Source organism: Parasteatoda tepidariorum, chromosome 1 (assembly GCF_043381705.1).
Source record: "Parasteatoda tepidariorum isolate YZ-2023 chromosome 1, CAS_Ptep_4.0, whole genome shotgun sequence".
Taxonomy (NCBI): Eukaryota; Metazoa; Arthropoda; class Arachnida; order Araneae; family Theridiidae; genus Parasteatoda; species Parasteatoda tepidariorum.
The window spans coordinates 45,814,326-45,836,885 of NC_092204.1; the positions used below are offsets into that span (position 1 = coordinate 45,814,326).

General features: G+C 29.2%; 1 protein-coding gene across 6 annotated transcripts in view; it reads right to left on the reverse strand.

Moving 5' to 3' along the window:
- The window catches only part of LOC107446082 (sodium- and chloride-dependent glycine transporter 1), a 141,210-nt gene that overhangs the window by 47,782 nt on the left and 70,868 nt on the right, over positions 1–22,560 (reverse strand). For 4 of the 6 annotated variants that reach the window (XM_043051571.2, XM_043051595.2, XM_043051592.2 and 1 more), the window contains exon 2: positions 14,920–14,988. In XM_043051571.2, the coding sequence (XP_042907505.1) occupies positions 14,920–14,988 (69 nt within the window). Of the gene's footprint in view, positions 1–14,919; positions 14,989–15,964; positions 16,050–16,087; positions 16,127–22,560 lie in introns of those variants that run through there. The other 2 variants (XM_043051580.2, XM_043051566.2) reach the window with 2 other exon arrangements.

The following is a 22,560-nucleotide window of genomic DNA, read 5'->3' on the forward strand; positions in this document are numbered from 1 at the left end:
GAATGGATGTTTTAGTTTCTTTTTTTTATTTCATGAATCAAAATGATCTTACAAGACTCGCGTGACGGGAAATAGTATTCGGTTATAAAGTAGATTTTCCCGCTCATTTTTTTTATGCACCTCGTACGTTCATTTTTTATATGCCATACTTCGACTACCGTTCTTTAATCATAGGGTTGATATTTAATAAAAAACGGCGCCGTACTTTAGGGTGTGGGAATGTCTGCTGTCGTCAAAATATTTCAAAAGAACAGATTTTTTTTTATTCGGACTGTTGGGCGTATGCAGTGGTTCCCATTTTTTCCCCCTAGCTGTGGAACCCTAAATGAGTAACCTTTCAGCGGAACCCCAACTTCCGAGGAAAAGTAAATAAAAACAATTGCGAGCATATTTACTAATAAAAGACTATTTTTTAAAAACGCTTCTTAAGAAAAATGGAGTTTTTTTAAAAATCGTTTTATCATTACCAATTAATCTTAAGTTAGTTTTTATGTCTGATAGTTGAATTCGAAGTCACTGAACTGCATCTATTCTAGTTATAAATTTGTTTTTCGTGTAACGTATGCTTGAATATTTTATTGTTTGTTGATTTTACTGATCTTGCTCACCATATACTTATTGGACAGACAACAAAATCCAAAAATAACAAAATCCTCTTACCTGAAAGTGATTTGACAATTTAATTACCTGGAATGCAATCTAAATTGATTTAAAAAGTGCAAAAACGATGGAAATTCGCACAATAAGGGTCTTCCAACTTACGACTGCCAAAAGACATGTGATATTCATTAAAAAAAAAGACTAAACTAGATGAACCAGGTTATTAACGACGAGCTTACTGCCATAATGTGCATAATGATAAAGAGGTTAGTCTCGAGGAGACGAATTGGTGGTGGTTCTGTTAAGGTATGGGCCGGAATCAGCAGTGCAAGAAGAACTGATGTAGCATTTGTAGACAGTCGTTTATATTCTAAAAAATTTTAACAGCTGCTAAAGCAATGTCTCGTCTTACTATTGATGGTCCACTGTTCATGTTTCTACTAGGAATTGCTCCTATGCCCACTTCAAAATCACATTTTAAGTGGTTTCTGGATAATGGTGTAGTATACGTTATAGATTGAACACAATGCAGCTTCAACTTGAAATTGATCGAAACACATTCGTAAGAACAGTGAATGTAGAAAGCAGCGCCACTGTATTATACAGTTGAGAAAAACTTTTTCTGTGAATTAACAAATATGGAAATAAATTGTTCACAAAAACTTGAGGAAACTATGCCAAATAAAATACAATATGTGTATTTAGAAAGAATAAACGCAACTTCTTATTAATTTAGCATAATTTAATGTTTAGTCCAGTAGATCTACCTTTTTTGAAACTGCTGTTTTATTTAATTTTTGCTTTCCGTAATTTTTTTTGATTTGTATATTAGTCATTCCTTATCTTTTCGTGGTATGAAGTCACGTAGTTAATAAAATACCTATTTGTACACAACTTTTTTTTGTTCCCAACATAACTTACAGTTTTACGGGTGAACCTGTCGTTTTGATACGCACTGTAATTTCTAAATTTTCTTTCAACAATTTTTCTTTCAACTATGTTCTTGCATCAAAGAGCTTAAATTTGTAATTTGTTGTGCAAGTAAAGGAAGTGCTTGTTTATAAAAATAATGTTGCGTATGCAATATATTAGGTCATTTTATCTATCAATTTCAGGGAATGAGACTACGTGTTTATTAAAATCCTATATTTTTCATAAATTACCATTTATAAAATTTTGGAACACTGCAATACTAAAACCACTTTTTTATGCAAAATTATTCTAATTTATAAAAAATGGATCGTTTTAAAACATAAAACGTTTACTATTAAAGCATGCATTTTAAAATTTCTTTTTAAACTTTAAAATTTTGCATCTTTTTTTCATTCCAGTATTTCTATTTTTTATATGCGTTTTCCAGATCATTTTAAAACTTGGTTATCTACGTTTCACTGTTCTGATACTGTCTTGAAGAATTCAAAAGCCTATTAAATCGAAATATGATTAATACAAAATGCTGACTTAAAGTAAATATTTTCTTTTCTTACCTCAGACAAAAAAGATTCGAAAATGTTCGAAAAATGGGGTCAAATAGGTAAGCGTCATTGACGAACAAGAAGACAGATGATCTTATATGACCTCATTATTCATTTAGCTCAGTTTTCAATCTCAACACACTTTCGACATGATTATAAACAACAAAAACAAAGCAATTTTGAAAGCTTTCACAAACTGATTTGCAGTCAAGAGATATCGATTAAAAAAAAATCTTTATCAAATCAAGAATCTTTATTAATATTAAAATACGTTTAATTTAAAAAAGAACGATTATTAGCTTTAGTGGCTTAAAAGATTTTGAAATATATGCTTTTTAATAAGTAGGGTGAAAGGGAATAACTTGGAAAAAGTTTAAGACTAAATATTTTGATCTATTACCAACGTTTTAAAATTTTTACTCATAAATATAAATCCAAATGTGTGCATGAAAATTGATTAGGCTGTCTACTATGATGCTCCACCATTCTAGAACTGTGCAAGGAACATTTTCTTGACTTTTTTTTTAATGGAAAAAATATGGCCATCTTGTTAACCATACTTGAATCCAATGAATTTTTCATTTGATAAGTTTTAGAGACAAGAATTTGTGCTAAATTTCATAGCACTTTGGCATCTCTGGGAAAATTGTAGTACAAGAAATGGGACAATATATAAGTAGGTGAGTTGCAGCCCATAAGTTGCATAAGTAGGTGAGTTGCATAAGTAGGTGAGTTGCATAAGTAGGTGAGTTGCATAAATAGGTGAGTTGCATAAATAGGTGAGTTGCATAAGTAGGTGAGTTGCATAAGTAGGTGAGTTGCAGTTGCAGAAAATTCCTTGACACCTTACAGTTCTGCATTAAGGTCGAAGATGGTCACTTTGAGAATTTTTGTAAAAATTCAAGTTTCCAATAAACGAAACAAAACTTTCAAATGAACATAATGTTTTTATATTCGATGAGTTGGTAAGTTATTTTTCATATGATATAGAACCTTTCATATCGAAAACTATGACTGGCTATCATAATTCCTTGTTGAGAATATACATATCAGTTTTATTGATAAACGCATATTATAACTATAGAATATCGATATTAATGTGCAACTGATACAAATAATAAAATATGTATCAAACCCTTTTCGTAAAAATGTAAGAATTAGGCTTCACCAAATTGAAAACCTAAAACAAAATGCAATTAAAAGTTTTTAAATTGAAGATTTTTTCCCCCAAAGAAATCAAAATCAAAATGTACTTTCTTATTTATAAAACTATAAATTAATATTCTACAACAAAAATGTTTCAGTTTATTAGATAATTAGTTAATTGAATACATAGTTTAATGATGTAAAAGTTAGAAGCGGCTGTAGTCAATCAAATTAAAGCAATATTGTCTGCTCAGGGCAACGAAATCAAATGGTGCTATTACAAAAAAGAAAGTTATAACGAAAAAAAGTTTTAGACTATAAAAATTTACATGCTAACTAAAAGGTATTTATTGTTCTCGTTTAAAAAAAGTGACAAAAGTATTAGAATAAATAAAAGAGAAGGAAAAGTAACGTATTTGGAAATCGCATTCAAATATGAAAAAGTAACTAATCAATCGTATAAATATTTTTTACTTTTGCACTAAGTACAAACTGTTTTATAGATAACAGTATTGAAACAACAATTACAGTGCTCTGAATACGCTAAGAATAAAACGGAAAATTATAATAAAATAAATGTCGACGAAAAATATTTCCCAGGTTTGAGTTCTTTTAATCTACTCACGAAAATAGATGTTGAGAGATCACACTATTAGAAAGATATGAACAGATAATAGTTTTAATTTCTCACAATTGATAAATGCATTTAATCATTAAATAACGAAGAAATTTGTTTTCGCTTTAAAAAAAAATGAAGAAAACCTCAGGAGATAAAAAGCTTTGGTGTATAACGCAAGTTACAAATCCTCTTTCACAGCCTTGTGCTTAATCTTTAAGTAGCTAAATCATTCTATCACCTTTTAAAAACACGGGTATGTATTTACACGTAATTTGCAATAGGGGATTGCTAAATTACACTTTTCATCATTTAAAAGAAGAATTTTAACTATTTTTACTAAAAAGAAAAAGTTACTATAAGTAATTACAGCTAAAATAAAAATATATATATTTGTTTTTATGAAATATATATTTTAAAAAAAGTCATTAAACTTTATTTCGTCACTCTTTTAAATTCATTTTTCGTTTTAAGCTTTTTCTCTACTGCCAAATAATATTTATTACTAGGGGGCTAAGCTCTCCGTATGTTACAGCTCACCAACCCCCAATTTTTCCGGATACTTGTTTCAAACTATTTCTTTTTTAAAAAATTAATTTATTGTCTTCTAATTATGGTAAAATAGTATAAAAAAAGAAGAAAATGTAGGAAAAAAATAATGTTCATTTAAATGAAACCATTTTCCAAATTCATGCCTGTTATTTTTTTAAGCTTATCACAAAATATTACAGAATTATAAAAATCAAACGAAAATGTAAAAGCTGATTTCCTTTCTAAGAGAACCACCAGACATAGTTGATTTCGTTTGTGTTTTAGTCTTCTTTAGTCCTGAGCTATAATAGCAGGTCACTTCTGTAGCTCAACAGCCTGTTGTAGGCCAAGGCTATCTCTAAGTTTTTCCATCGGAAATTATCCCCTGGCACAGTTAAAAGCAGGTTAAATCGCAGGGAAATAACGATATTTTTCTACTTAAACATAATTTACATTATTTTTATGTCGGTCAATACTTTTGATGCCCAGATAAGATTTATCAACGGTTGCGATAAAAACAAACATTAACGATAAAATAGCCCCTCATATTCTAAGATGTTTAATGATTGTAATAATATCGTTGTTGTATATTCTATATTTATGGTAAGAAATGGTATTCACTATAGCTCGTAAAATTTTTTATTGAATATCGTTATCGCGTTGTTTAAACATCAATATTTTACGATACGTAGCTATAGTCTTAAAAAAGCGAAATTACATAGTTAAAATGTTTCCATAAAAGCCTACTCTAGTAAATATTACTGTTTCCTTTAGAAATAGCAACGTTAAGATCTGGAAAAAATTTTAAGGTGTAAGTAAAATAGCAAAACAATTTAATGTTTTCAGTTTTTCGTGTCTACTGAAAGAATTTTCGATTTTAGTAAATATATGGGGGTAATGTGGGAATGCTAATGTATTCCTTAAGTGGATGCAACATTTAAATAATTTCAATAGCTCGGAGAAAACTTAGATACCATTGTGCGGTTTTTTTCAGTCCGTAGCAATCCTAAATAGTGTTTATAAACACCTCCAAATTTTAGAAGCATAGAAACACAACAAATGTTATTGTGTTATAAATAACTAGATAGATATAGAAATGCAAAGGTTTTGTTGTTGTTCAAGAATTTCCAATACTTCTTTTTTAAAAACATTTTTATATCACGAATATGCTTTCTTTATTGATTTTGCATGCTTTCACTATGTCGACAAACTGTTCCATCTACACGGAAAAAAACGTTTCGTTTAGAACAAAATAAACTTTACGTCTTCGCTCTTCAAACCCTGGGACCTGAACTATAAAAATTCTTTTTTTTAAACAATATTTTTATCAAAAATTATAGCAATTAAAAATATAATTAGGCTATAAAATAACTACCAATTAATCCTTTGAGGCAGAATTTTTATTAAACATATTTTTCGTACTTTTTATATTCTTTTGCAAAATTTGGGTAAAACTAAGTTAAAAATATTATATTTAGGATATTAATAACTTATGGTTGTGAAACACAAGAGTGTTTTTTCTGCGTTAAAGGTAAAATCTTCCAAACAATGTTTTTTTTTTCAATTTCCACTCATTTGCAGTTATTTAAGTTGCAGTTTAAGAGAAACATTTATTCTTCGCTGAAATTTCTTTAATTTACTAAATCAATTATTGATAAATATTTGAATATGAATGAAGAAAAAAAATTCAAACTACTTTTTTTTTGGATTTTATGTTTTAGTACAAACATTCCGATAATTTAACAGAATTTTTTTACTAACTATTAGACTATTTTTTATAACAAAAAAAATAACAAAAATATATTTTTACTTTTAATTAGATCATCAAGAAAAAAAATACAGATAAAAAAGGCACCGATAACCCATCTCCATTGAAAGGTAAGTATTTGTAACTTTCTGAGAACTATAATCAGAGATATATACAGAATGTTTCATATAATACATGTATATGCGTTCATGCAAAATAAAAGAAAATTCTTATTTTTATTTTTAGGGAAAGGGCATTCTTTTAGGCTCTCGATGGATATAAATAAGGACGTTAATGTTTGATAGAAATCTTCACACTCTGTGGGCGACATTAAATGGCAGAATAACATACGAGATTCAATTAACTGAACAATTTATGATTTCCGATCGCCCTAATAATAGCGGACACCGCTCAGCCTTGAAAAATGTGCTGTCTGCCGTCATTTTACGATCTTGGTCTGCAAATGACGCGTGGCATGAACTCACAGAATGCGTCAATATATATTCTTCTCACTTGACGAACTTACGCATTATAATTTAATTTACATTTTAAATTACGGTCACTGTTTTGTGTATAAACACTTCAAGCAAAAGTTCGCTAATGCTCATTAGTAATTAGCACCTACAATTAATCTCTATTTTAAAAGAGAAAAAAATATGTATATTATATTAAGTGATAAATATTTTGATCTTATTAAATACTAGGGGGCTAAGCCCCCTGTTCGCTGCCGCTCACCGATCCCGATGATTGCTTCGCAATAATAGTCTTTACTTAGCAGAAAACAGTTTTTATTCACTTAAATTAATAAAAATTATTCACTCAACATATATGTACTAAAAGGAATTCTGTTTGCTTACGCTTGTGTCTATACTTCTTCCCACTTCCAAATATTACTATCGATTAGTATTATAAATATTTAGATCTCTTGGTGAACAGAAGTGATTTTTCGAAGAAATCGTTTTTTGAAATAACATTTATATTCTTATAACATTATATTGTTCAAACAAATTTGATGAGTTCAGAAACACAATTTAATATTTTCGCTAATAATAGCAGTACTGGAAAATAACTTTAAATTAGGGATACAAAAATATTTAAAGGAAAGCAATGCCTTTACGGCTTTTGTCAATTTTATGCTGATGACAACCAAAACAATATTGAAATAAATGAAGAAAAACTGGATCTTACCACGTGATTTTCCGGCCAATAAAAATGCGCCTTACATGAAGAGGAAAACCACAAAAACATCCCTCGGTTAGTTGACGGTAAGAGGACTCTAACCCATAATCCGTCTACCACTGAGAATATTTTACGTCAGCAATGTGGTCGGTGAGAGCCAATTTGTAAAACAAATACTAAACAAAATTCATATATGAAATTTGTAGACACTTTTTATCTTTTTAAAGAATCTATGAATAATCAAACGGTATGAATTGTCTCTTCAGGAAAAATATATTTCAAAATAAAAGAAATAAGAAATAATTCTAATAAATACTGATCGATTATCTAAGTATTTCAAGAACATTTAAAAAAAATTCAATAGTGGTCTAAAATACATCTCTGAAAGAACTACAAAGTAACTAAAAATGCAATTAGATTGCTTTAGAATTGGGTGTCAGGCAGTCAACGGTACGGTGATAATATTGTTGCTAATTTAAATATTACAAAATGAGCATTTAAAGTATTATAAATACGAAAGTTTTTACTTTTTACCTCCATAAACCTCAATTTAAAAAATTAACTATGTATGATTATTTTTTTTAATTTAATTAATTTTAAATAAAATAATTTTCTTAAAAAAATCACCCATTTTTCCTCGAACTATTTTTCCTATTGTTAGTTTCTTACCTAATTTATTTTGTGAACATAAAAACTTAAAAAAAAAAATCCAATAATGGTCAAGTGAATATCTGTAAGAAGTACAAAGTAATAAAAGAAAGCAGCCCGAGTTCTTCAGAACCCAAAACAGACAATCAACGATGATAATACTGTCTCTAATTTAAATATTACAAAACGAGCATTTAAAATATTATAAATAAGAAATGTTTTTTACTTTTATCCCCCTTTAAAAGCAACTTAAAAAATTGGCGAAAAAAAAAAACTCAGTTTCTCGAGTTATTTTTTCCTATTGTTAATTTCTTACCTCATTATTTTGGAACATAAAAATGAAAATAAAAAAAAGTCCAGTAATGGTCTAAAAATGCGTGTTAGAAAGAAGTACAAAGTAACTAAAGAACGCAGTGAGAGAGAGAGAGAGAGTGCTCTAGAACCGAGTGGCCCAAAATAGACAGTTAAAAAAGATGATAATGCTGTCGCTTTTCCTCTCAATATACGTGGCTTCAAGGTCTTTTGCAATGAGGTGTATAAGAAAGTAATGTTATGGTTTCCGCCCTTTAAGGTTGACTCTTACCTGTTATTTACGGGAGGGTCGGCACTCAGGGTGAAGGTGAGAATCATTAAGAGGATCTTTTATTCAGATGTTTCACTAATCTGCATTTACATGTCCGCCGTGCTTTTTCTCTTTCTTGAAGAGAAAAAAAATAATACTTGTATAATTTAAGAGATAGGGATAAGAATCTTTTCTTCTTTCATATTCGAATTGGATTTTTTTTTCCATCTTTATTTGAAAGTATTACTCATTAACAATGGGAAACCTTTAAATAGGCGTGAAAGAAATGTAAACATCGTTTGTATTTTTCAAATTTTATTAAATAAACAGCCCTAAAAACTTGCCATGGTCACGAAAAATCATTGAAAAATTGGCAAAATCGGCATCAGAAAAATTTGCAAAAATGTAAGGAATACTATGCTTCAAAAAATACAGGGTATGTCACAATTTCCTTCAAAGTATAGAAGGCCTTAAGAAAGACAAATTATTATTAACACATCAACAAATTCTATTTTATTTGATAAAGAAACATCAGAAGTTTTTCTTTTTCCCATAAATGTTCAATGTCTTTGTTTGATTGCAATATTCTGGTCGAAATGAGTGACCAAGATGATTTAATTCGGTTTGATTTAATGACTTTAACTGCATCTGGAGTAAGCTGATAAATTTAATTTAATCTAGGAAAACATTACTTTAAGTTAAAATTGTAACTTAAATTTCTGATTATCAAGTAGGTTTATTGTGTTCAACTTAATGCTCAATGATGTAAAATATATATTCTGTGTAAATTGTAAGTAAAATTTGCTTAGAATCATTTTAGCGAGGGAAAAATAAATTTAAAAGTATAGAAATATTTGAAAGAAAATTGCAGTTAATTAAATTTTAATTCGAAGTTTCGAAAATGGACGAATGAAACGTGAAATATAAAATAAGCAATTTCACTAAATTATTACAAACAAAATCCTAAAATCTCAAAAAATACTCAAAAAAAGAAAAAGAGTAACAAAAAAAAAAAAGCAAAAGTCATAAAAATCTACCTTATTAAAAATATATGCATTATGTCACTGAGGTGACGTAATGCTCACGTGCCTGGGAGGTTATAACTTTACTTCTCTCAATACAAAATAAAAAAATAATGTTTCTCATAGTTGTCGGAGCATTCTTATTGGACAGAAAACCACATGGTACAGCTACTAAACAAACAAAGAAGATGCAAATACTTTTATCATGAACGTAAATATTAATAAAAATTTTGCAGATAAATATACCAGTAAATTTTTTACTCCTTATTCCATGGTATTTTCTTTGTAATATTTATTTATCATCCCTTCCTAATATTATTCTCTGTTATCGAAAGACTCTGCTATCGAATGAAGAGGTAAAGATCTAATAATGAAGTGACGTAAAACTAAGCAAAAACAAATTCAACACAATATTTCTAAGCAGAGTAAGAAAAAAAAACAGCAAATTTTTTTCTCCCTTGTGTCTCCGACATCTAAAAATAAATAATGTCAGACATTTAAATTAAAATTTGAACTCAAACGCACTTATTCAAATTTAGTTCAATGTTAAATTTAAATTCGGAACGATCACTCAAGGCTTTACAAGATGCTAAATAAGTTCTGGAGAAGAAAAATCATAGGATGCTGGGGAAAGAGCACACATTCCTTTTCCGGAGGATTTTCTTATCTTTGGCATCACGTGATTCCATTTCTGGCTCCGTGCCAAGTAGCTGTTTTTTTAGATTTATTTGGGTTTCCCCCCTGATGCTTCAAAAGAGGGGTAGAAATCCGACATAAGAAAAGAGAGTGCATTAGGAAAACTTGCTGCATCATTTCGTTGAATGAAGATGATACAATCTATTAATGGTTTTAGAGATTATTCCTACAAAAAAAAAATTTTTTTTGCTTCAAATGTGTCTAGTTTTTATCTCTTTCTTAAATACTTACTATGAGTACATAAGATAATTGATGATTAATTAGATATTCTATTAATTCGATAATATTAATTAGATATTCCGAAGAATTAAGATGAAATACTTAGGAATTAAGAATTTGCTAAGCTTTATGTGAATTAAGATGATTATCATAAAATTATAAGATACATGAGAATTAAGATAAACTGCTTAAGATACATCGTTATAGAATTAGTATGAAGATATATTAGAATTAAGATAAAAGTATATGAATAGTTTTACAGTTAATAGTTAAATAGTTTTTACAACTCACTAAAAAACAAAATATATTGCATTATCAACTTATTAGACTCAAAGGTGTGCTTGAAAAAAACATAAATGAATGCTCATTTAAAATCCCAGAGGTTTTCATAGCTTAAATACTGAGAACCAAAAATATTTTTAATTCTTAGAATTGAACGATTGATTTTCTTAGAAAATCAATCATTCTGTATTAGATTAATTAAATATGTATTAAAAATTTACTCAAAGTGTAAATCATTAATATATAATTATAGGAAATTAATGATTTCTAGAGTACAATAATCGATCATTTTGTAACAACTTACTTAAATAGTTCTAAATAAGCATCTAATAAAATCTAATAATGATTATACATAAAATGAAGAGATCTGCCCATATGGGATTAAGGGTTCAATATTTATCTTAAACATAAGCAACTATAATAACAATTATGCATGTAGCTAAGAGAATAGACAAACAGAGGACAAACACAAATATCAGATTCCAGACACAAAATTATCAATCAAGAAATAATTCTGTGAGTTGGCACAGATAATGGCACTTTTAATTGTATTAAAAAAAGCTGCCACCAACAACTATTTTTATTTTTTTGCTCATTACATTGTGTTCGGAATTTTATTTCAAATGTAATGCTCATTTTAAACATATATCATCGTAATATTAATTTCGCATTTAGTTAAGAGGTTAAGAGAATAAACAAACTGTTTGAAATTATTTAGTAAAATAGATATAACTTTATTAACTTATGAGTAGTTAATTCTAAGAAAACTCTTATAATTAAGGTTAAAAAGTTGAGAAAATAAATTGTAACATACACAATTGTCTTTCCAGTTCGACAGGATAAGACAAAAACGTTAAAAATTAAGATTAAAAATCATAAAACTATTAATAATTAGCAAATTAATCGATTTATTATTTTAACAGTTTTTAAGCTTAAAAAGAGTTTTCCAATTTTTGAAAAATGCTTTAACACAAAAATTGCAGAAAAAACTATGATTAAGAAAAATAAGTAATTTATATTTAAATTATTGCAAGTTTTTTAATAAAAAAACAGTCGCTTCGATCAGCTCGCTTTAATAAAAGTTTAACAATTATTAATAAGCAATTAAATAATAATATAAATGAAAATAAACACTACTTAAAGACGTAGAGCATCTTAATGCCAATCTATCAGAAACTTTTTGATTCATTAGAAATTAAGGAGTTTGATATTTTAAATCTCTCTGTATTTCAGTGTTTTAAATTATAATTTAAACATTAAATTGGCTTAACTATTTGTCCTAAACTTTTATTATTAGTTTTTTACAGAATGTTCTCGAGCAAGATATTGTTTTTCCTTTTCCCACCTATTATAATAGAATATAAAATGTAGTAACATTTTCTTGAAAATCTAAATATTTATTTGTTTTATTTAAAGTTTACCGTAGCCTTTATACACATGTTTTACTATGAGATACAGAAAAGACACCTCAATCTTAAGTTTTTGCAAATGCATCACTATAATTGTACTAGTTTTTTCATTAGAAAAATAATTAAATATTTTCGTTATATTCAGTTTATTGGAATATAAATTTTCACCAACTTAGAAGCAAACAAACAAATTTAAATTCTAAATAAATTTATAAAAATACATTAAGAGATCATTCTAAGATTCCTCCCCACATTTACTTGACTCTATGGCTATAAAAATTATGTAAAACTTTTAAAAAAAGTTGAAATTTTACCAAAAAGTCTAAAGTCCATCCTTGTTAAATTATATGGTTATAAAACTGCAAAAAATTGTATAGTGCTGTTTAACAGCAATGCACGTTATAACTTAGATAAGAAACTATCAAATCATGCAAAAATAAAATATAAATAATAAATATTGATATCATTAATTATAGAACGCCCTCTAATCGGTGATTTTAAATAAAAAAAAAGCAGTTTCGAGAAAACTGAAACAAAAAATTAAAGTGTATGAAAGCTTGATAAAAACAATATTTTAGATATGAATTTAATATTCTGAAATATGTCCTTTTTTTAAAATTTTTACGCAGCATGCAAAGTTAAAATAATTTGATTAAAAAACATTTCAGTTTAGTAAATGACCTTATTGGTTATTTGACGAAATCCTCTTTCTTTTCTTACAATTACCCTTTGAATACATATTATGAAACATTTTACTACGACGCTATATCCGAAAGCGAAGTGGAATGTAAACAAACTATCGCATTGCTTTCATATTCGGGAGCAACACTTGAGAGGGCATCCTCTCAGTATCATTGCTCTTACGCCTCTCTGACATTCCTCCCCATTATAAAAATAGACTCATTCTAATGGGTCGTTGCCATAGAAACCTGTCATCCTCCATGCCTCCTCTTCTCCAACGATGTCTAGGCACAAAATGGGAAACCCCATAGAACACGGTTCATCGAACGAAATATTTCTCGAAATTCCCTTCCTTGCATTTTTATGTTCTTTATCATACAAATATGTAGCTAAAGCTAATCTTTTTTTCTTTTTTTTTTGCTTCCTAAAAATAGTAGTGGATAAAAATATTTTGTTGTTAGATGTTTTTTTCCTTCCCAATGGTTGGATTGAGAAGTGGATTCGTTTTTATCAAAAATTTGTTTTGGGCAAACTGCGCATGTGTGCTAAAATAAAATATCACTCATGTTTTATACATTATGTAAACTGAATGTTGCATGGTGGCTGAACTTAATCTATATTTTTTTTTTTAATCCTTGTCAGAAAATAAAAATAAACATTAGGGGATCGCAAGTATTTGTGCGAAGAAAAAAAAACAGGTAAACGAAATGCAAAGAATCTAACTGAGAAAAAACAAATAGAAACGGAAATACCAAAACCTATTTAATTGCCGGAGTTAAGAAGCCCTCCCTCTTCCGACCGAACTCAACAGTCGAAGGGATTGAGATAGGAAGGGAAAACTCAAAATATATTTTTAGTCCTTTTTATTTAATTTTCACAAATAAACTGATGATGGATATTTACTCCGCAGTATCTTTTGTTTGATTGATTTGAATCACAATTTGATCGATTAATTTGAGATTGCGTGCGGCATTTTAGATTCTCTATTTTTTTCGACGAAATTAAGCCAATACAATTCTGAAATCAACAGCTTTTGAAAGATAGTTTAATAGTATGCTGTTGCCTCGTTTTAGATTTTTGATAAGTATCCTTGTTTTTATGCCGTTAACGTTAAAAGAAATTTTCATCAGTTTAAATTCCAATAAAATTAGAATTTTAAAAAAAAATTCTAAAAACATGCAGATTTCAATTTCTTATTCAAAACACCAATTTGCATCATTTTATTGCTTTAAAGTTTTTAGGAAAAAATTTTTTGAAGTTTTAAAAATTTGCAAGCGCTATTTCTCTTAATCTATTTAAGCAATACCTTTATTTTTCACATTTTTAAAGTATGTAGTGCTTTCTAATAAAAATATATCATAAAAAGATTGTTAAGTACGAAGAAATATCAAGAAAATACAAATTAAAAATTTAATTCAAGAAGACTAGGGCAGATACCTCTTTAGAGTTAAGACTTATTTTCATTCCACCTTCCTCATTCTTCTTCGGTTGAATGTTCACTAGTAACCACTAATGTGTGTGTGTGTGTTTTTAATTTAGTTTTATTACGAACATATATTTCGAATGATTATTACAGAACTTCCTGTATATAATGTGAAAAAGTTGCTTGAAAACGCTCACACATACTATCACCATTTGCGAAACTGAACCTTTTCGAGATCTAAGTATTGTTTTAAAATGGAACTTTCAGCGTGGTTCTTTAAGCAATAGAAGAATACTGATCAAAAGACAAAATTCAACAAATATCAAACTTATTAAAAAAAATCACCCCTGAAAAGGTTTATGAGCCCCCCATCATCAAAATATTTAGTTAAACATTGAATTCATTAAAAAAAAACAATTAAGGAAGAGAAAACGGTATGGACTAAGTTTTTTATCCATATTTTTTTTAAAAAATAAAATACATAAAAAATTATGCTTTTATTTTTTTCTTAAGATTGGGAAAAGTTTTGTTTGAATCACTATTATCGACTGTTATCACTATTTAAGATATAGTGATGAGGGGTAAATCATGTATCACATTTATTGTGAAACACTATAAAGCATAAACAAAATAAAAATATTTTTAACCAGCTAGTCCTTAAAAAAAAAAAAAAATCAACTTACCGAAGACGGAGCTAATCTGTACCCAGACATAGATGCTTCGTTTCTTACCATGCAGATTGCCGTTTGAGGCTGCAATGAAAAATTATAATAAATATTTTGGTATATTTTAAAAAAATGAATGCAAACTAATTGGCAAGGAATTCTGTACAGAATATTTTTATATACATGGTGTTCCGTGATCCTTGAATCCTTATCAAAAATTAAGTATAAATGTGCACATACGTGATAAAATAAATTAGAGAGGACAAAAAAAAATATCCTCAAAATCTAACAAGTTATTAACTCTTGTTAATAACTCGTTATAACAAATTAAGGCCAGATTAAAAACTTTAAAATCTGTTTTATTACAGTTAGAAACTGAGAGGAAATGACTAGAAATATGTTAATATTTTATGAGACAAAACTGGTTGTGGTGTATTTAATAACTCAGTCTTCCTCAATAATAATATGACTAGATTTTGGTAAAGTACAACTAACAAGCCTGCATTAACATAATTTTAGACAAGGATTATAAGAATATGAATCAAGAGCTGTGGTTACAGAACACCCTGCATTTCTCAACATATTTTGACACATAAATTAGAAATGAGCAGTAAAATTACATACCACGAGGACGTTTCACATAACTTTTCGGTACGTTATTTAAATAAGACATATTTAAACTTAAATCTTCATTTTAAAAAGGCTCATATTTTTTTTAATATTGCAGGATTTCATAATTAATTTCATATTCACCTGCAACAATGATTATTTAATGAATTTCAATTGTGGTAATAAATTTAGAGATTGAAATTAGATATTCGAATTCAACTTGAATGTCAATAAATTCATCCATCTAAACGGGAAAACATAGAATTTTGAAAATTCATTAAAGTTTGAATTCGTTTAATCAAAAATAAACAAACTAAAAAATTTAATACAGGAAACGACGGAGAAAGCACAGATAAAAATTGGAGTGTCAAAATGCTCCAATCTGATTTTCATAAGAAGTGAATCAGAAAGTATTAAAAAGAAATTAAAAAGTTGAATAAAATTTTAATCAAACCAAAACATTATAAAATGACAAATCAAATTGAACAGCGTGCTGCAACTTTATAATAACAAACAAAATATTTCTAAAAATGAACATCATGAACTAACAAAACAAACTGAATAGCGTGCAACTCACGAAAAATCCCGACAGTAATCTCATCTAATGATCAAAGTGAACAAAATATTTTTTAACCGTAAACTTGTGACATCTTTACAAGTTGAGATGTTTGTAGGTCTGAACAAAAATGGTGCAGCAGTGGCCCAGGTGCATCGTCTTTTCGCCTAACGCTCAAAAGAGTGTAGGTAGAGGGTTCGATTCTTGTCGTTAGTATGTAATTTTGTGCTATCTGTTCTTCCATTTGAGAAGGGATTGCATGTTAATAAAAATATAGACCAAACAGTAACGGGAAATACTAGGCAAGAGGGTCTTGCGTTCGTCAGTGATGCTAAATTTCCTGCGTCGGTACATACGGATTCGTGGGTTCGATTCCCTAGCTTGTATAAAATCGTTAACTTCAACAGAGTTGTTCATCCGCGAAATTCAGAAGCTGGGCAGCTGTTTCTGAGACGTTGATCATGATACAATGCTAGATAGGTACCATCATCAATGTCGCTCTTGTCATTCTATTTCTCTCTCAACTGTGGTACTTATTTCTTAGATCCTGAGTAAGCACAGAAACGTTTATCTCTCGTCTGAAATTGTGTTTTTGCTATAGTTTTGTACATATTGTATTCGGGTTGCTCGGCAACTGACTTCGTTTTTTTCTTAGCAAAGAACTAAATTGTATTTGATGTACAACCTTAATATATAAGCCACGTTTAATTAGTATATGTTGAAAGCCAATATAGAAATGTTTGCTTGTGAAAAACTTAGTTTTGATTTTGCGCAATAGTTTTCGCTGAGTTCCCTATCAAGTGTAAAAAGCTGAAAACAACATAATCGACATATTTTACTTTTTCATCATCGAAAAGTGAAACTGCTAGCAAAAGATTGTTTATGGAAAAGTTGTTGACAAAAACTGTGGCCAAATTTAATCAAAAGAAAAAGGATATAGTGCTTCACCAAACAATTTTCCTAAATAGCCAAAAGCTTTAACAGCTTAATAGCCCTACTACCACATCCATGAAAATTGGCAAAACTGACAATAAATAAAACAATTCTAATAAGTTATAATATTTAACAAATTTAGCAGTTCCATCAACCGAAATAAAGCGATGCAACAGAGCAATAAAAGCAAATAATAATTTTTGCTTATATCATTTTACAATATGTATATCAGCATTGTTTTCTTAAAAAAAGTAATATTTTATTTTATTTATTTAATTTATTATTAGAAACCAAAAAATAATGTTTCCACACTAAGGAAAGTCTCTTTAACAACTTGTGTTTCGACACACAGGAAGGTTTTTTGTTTAAAGAACCGAAACTATAGCCAAGTCCATTTTTGGGACATTATTGTATTTGATTAGAATTGCTTAGCTTTATTCATGTGATGCACAAAGTTTAGCCTATTTTGAATAGGATTTAAATATATTTTTTGCCAAATATTTTCTTCCAGTTTCGCACAAGAATGCAAACATAACGGGAAGGAAAGTAACGAAAAAGATTAAGAGTTTCTTAGTCATCTAAATATTATAAACTGTTATTTATATGGGATGTGTACACCCATTTTTAATTATGTTATATTACAATCTGAGTAATGATGTTCTACTTTATGAACCATTTTTAAAGTTTTGCTTTTTTTTTCAATTTATTTTAGAATAAGTAATAAATAATTAGTGATTTTAGAGCTCCCAGTAGTCCACCAAAGATCTTTAAGTGGAAATTCACCTATCATCAAAACATGTGGAAATTTACCTGAACTAGCAATCACTAAATATTGTTAGGCTATCACGAGAACTCTAAAAAACCGGAATCTCGTGCTGGTGCTTAATATAGTCACGAAGATAAGTTACTTCGATAGTTTCAGACCACTTCGAATAGGAGCTGGATTTAACCGCTTAGTAACAATTTAGACTACGATAGTCAAGTCAATATCTTAATTCTCCCCTATTAGAAATGGTTATACTATTGTTTCCAACGCAGCCGACCACCTCAGACTATCAGTTGGGAGTTCTCAGGATGGTAAGATAGTAGTTTTCACTGAGTAGTTGTCAGATTTCAAAATATGTATTTCGGTTATCAAATTATCGTTATATCATAATGTCTTTCATTCAAAAGACACATTTTATGATCTAAGATTTGCTATTTTGACTGAGTCCTTGATTTTTTGTAAGTATTGAGTATAAGAAATGTTCGTGGCCCCAAGGTAATAGGCAAACATTGTTTTGATGATGACTACTTTAAATTTATATTTTCAGAATATTTTTAACAAATGAAATTTAAAAAAAACTATGCGCATTGGAGGTCATAGACTTGTATTTATGCTAGAAAAAAAAGAATTTTTTATACTTTAATTACTATTGAGGCCGATAAGTGCAAAGGATGGATAAAAATCAACTCAAGCTAGTGAGGTGCTTTAAAGAGATTCCTAAGGAAATAGTGAATGTATTTAGGTATCACTAAAATCAGTTTTTTGCGCACCCCGCTCTCAATAATGATTGGTCATCTTTTTTTAAAAACTTAAAATACCAACTTGTGAGCCTCCTAGCAACTGTGCATAGTTCTTTTGAAAGAATTGTTCACAAGTATTTTAAAATATATATGGTAGGCTGGGATAGTCTGATTGGTAGGGCACTGAGCCCATGTCCAAGAGGTCGTGGGTTCGATCCCGATCGATCGAAGACTCCCTGTTAAGTAAATGATTGTGACTGGTGCACATTAAATCTGTCGAGTCACAAAGTCCTCCACGTTCCCACAACAAATTATACCTCTGCTGGTACAGATTCAGGAGTTTCCTTGTCTTCTGGATTGGGTTCAAAATTACAAGGCTACGGAGCTGAACATTAGCAGTCGTAAACCCAAAATTGGGTCAGTTGTTCAACGATGGTTATAAAATAAAATATATATGCTGGAGCCTTTGGAGAGAGAGAGAGTAATAAAAACGTTACTGAGTTACATTTCTGCCGGTTAATATTCATATAATATTGGTTAATTAAAAAAAAGTTAATGTTTAGAAATGCTATAGAAATAGTAAGCATGCATCAGAGTGGGACAGAGACTCACGATTTTCATTTATAGCTGACAAAGGGCGGGGATTATGTGCAATGCTTATGCAAGACACTAAATTCACTTATTTTTTAACATCCCCATAAAATGCAAAAATAATTTAACTTAAAGGGAAAAAAATTAGGGAAATTGAACCTGAATTAGAAATTTAACCTGTTAAGAGATTATTTTCAACCAACCACATTTTTAAATAATATTCACTTTTTAAAGAAATAAAAATAAATCATTCTAATGTTTTTATATTTTCAATTAAAGAATTTAATACTGCGCTTTGACTCTTCGGGTTTTATAGACAAATTTATGGTCAGCTGTATGCTTAAGAGCCTGCATGCTTATTCTGTTAAGTCTAGAAATAAGACGGGTTTCAAATAAAAAATATTATTTTGTAAACATCTTGTTGATGTTTAGATAGATTCTAAAACTGATTTGTAAAAAACAACCGATATGACACTAAACATTATCCACCCAATAAGCTCTTCATTTACCTTCAACAGCTCCTCAATCATTTTTTTTTCTTTCAATAATGTCAATAAAGTAACGTAAAATAACTCTAATGTGGTACTTTTTTACTATTAGCTCATTTTCAATGATCTTTATTTTCAACCCACTGTTTCGATTTGTAAAAAATAATATTTAATTAATATGCCTTGTTTTTTTTTAAAAATCTAATTAATTTTCTTATTTTATTTTATAAATTGCAAGAAAAAAATTGGAGCTGTCTGAGTCACAAATATAGTAAAAGATTTACAACTTTACTAGTAATTTTCCATCCAATAAACTCTTCACATAAACACAAGTTCATTCATGGACTTCAGGTTATGATCTTAAGAATGGTCCCCTCTCCCCAACATCCTCCCTCCTCTCTTAACACAGAGGGGCGGAGCTACAGTAAAAGGTCACTCTTTGAGAATTTTCCATTCATCACTTTCCCGCCATTTCAGGGTTACAAAAGCACAATTTTTCAGTTTTTTAATTCATTATTTATTTTTTTTCCTCATTCCAATTTTAGGTCGTAGATCTTCCGAATCCCCCACCCCCTCTTGGGTTCTGTCTGGGTAGGATTAAAGTCTATCATGATACCCAGCAGATACCCTCAGGCACAATAGCAGCTTGTGTGTCATTGTGAGATGTTAAGAACTTCAGAACATTCCGACGGTAAAAACATTTTCTTTTAAGACCGTGAGCTGACAGTTAAGAAAGTAAAATAAAAAAGAAAATAAAAGCCCTTACTGTTTCAGATTTTATAATTTATTTCCAAAAGAATCCAAACTTTAAGAAATTCATCGTCAAGAGTAAGTTTTCAAGTTCTTTACTGTAGATTCGATATCATGGAATTTCCAAGTGCTAACCTTATCCAGCTTTAAGTCTGCATTGATTTATCAAACTTAATTTTTTCCGAGTACTTTACGCGTATGACTTGAAATAATTCAAATTTACCTTGAAATACGTTTTCAGCAATATAGATTAAAAAACGTGCCGGGGAATTCTGAGTTTTATTATCTTGGCATTATCGGTTAGCAAATTCATTTTTACTTTTTTTTTCTTCTTCTCCAAGTACATAGAAATATTTACAACTTTCCGAAACTGATCCATTTTTTCAATTATCGAGATATTTGCTTTTCAGTAGTAAAAAAAAAAATAATAATCCAAAGCTAAGAAAAATATTGAAGTATAATTACCCAGTTAAATATACTAAATTATTTTTAAAAAATTTCCTTAATTATATTACCTATTTCTGAAATGCAAATGTGATATTTACACTTTTACTAGTAAAAAGATTCTGGCAATTTTCATTGTGATTGCGAGCGGAATTTTATCACATACTTCTACCTAGTTACTTCAACATCAACAAGCAATTTCGAATTTAAATAAATGAAAGTTTAGATTTAAGATGCTCCTACAAAAATAATACGAGTCTCTGAATTGAGAGCAGATACAACCTTTAAGAGGAACATTTTTTTATGGTTTTCTTATCAATCTCAAATGCACCTCGAAATGACCTCAGCATGTTAAATAAACAACTTCAAAACAACCTCAAAAATACCTTGAATTTTTGCAAGGAATTTTGCACTTTCTTAAAAACAATAAATAATTATTACTAGAAAAATTATTAAAAGTTTTATCTTTATTTGTAGTTATCAGAGCACTCCCTTAAATCAGGTCCTGAAGATTACAAAAGCTAACGGAACTTCTATTTCAGGTTTTCAAATAAAAAGCTTCTTTTCTACACTTCTTTGAAAGAAATTCATTTTTGAGACATTTTAGGATATTTTGGCACCTCAATCTGTAAGTATATTTTCTCTATACCGTTTGACTTATGCACCCTCTTCAAAATAATACTTAAGTAAATCTCTAATAAGAAATTTATTTAAAAAAAAAATTTTTTTTTTCTTCCTTTGTTGGATTGAATTTATAGAACTTTTATATTATGAACATATAAACTTATATTTAATGAATATATATAATTGTTTTTGTTTAGAGCCAATTTGTAATAGCAAATTCATACACAAATTACTGAAACTCAAAGGATCAAGGAAACACAATTGCAAACGAACTTCTGAACCTCTTTGATGAAAGCAGACAATCAGTGTCAGTTTATAGTAGAAAATTCAAGTGCTAGTTGCTGAAAATGAATCGAGAAAACCTTTAGAGTAAAACAAATTTGTAAATAAACTTCTGTACCACTTCGATGAAAGCAGACAATCGAAGTCAGTTTATAATATTGTATAATAGAAAATTCAAGTGTTAGTTGTTGAAAATGAATAGAGGAAACCCTTAGAATAAAACAAATTTGCAAATAAACTTCTGTACCACTTTGATGAAAGAAGACAATCGGTGTCAGTTCATAATAAAAAATTTAAACGTTAGTTGCTGGAACGCAATGGATCGAGAAAAACCTAGGCCTGGTTTCTTAGGACAGGACGCCGTCAGCTGGAAATCAGCGCTAACCTCTGATTTGTCCATTTGTGAGTTTGATATTATGCGTTTGATGACGTATACTATCAAACTCACAAATGGACAAATCAGAGGTAAGCGCTGATTTCCAGCTGACGGCGTCCTGTCCTAAGAAACCAGGCCTTTTTAGAATAAAACGAAATTGTAAGCGAACTTCTGCGCTACTTCGATTGAAACTAACACGAAACTTATGTCCTTCAATTGTAAGCGGTTTAATCCAAGTATCTTCCCAGTTCTTAATTTGCAACACACAGATTTTAATTTTGTAGCATTGTCCGTAATATTTATGCTGCAAATTGACCAATGAAGTGAAAACAAATTAAGCTGACCCGACGTGAGACTTGATTAATGAAAAAAATAAATCAGTTCACCCAAGGGACAACGTAAAGCTCTCCATCTTGAGATGGCATGTCGACGCCCTTGGCCTGATGCAAATCAAATGAGATGGATCACGTTTTTTAATCCTGCAAATCAATGTCTGTATT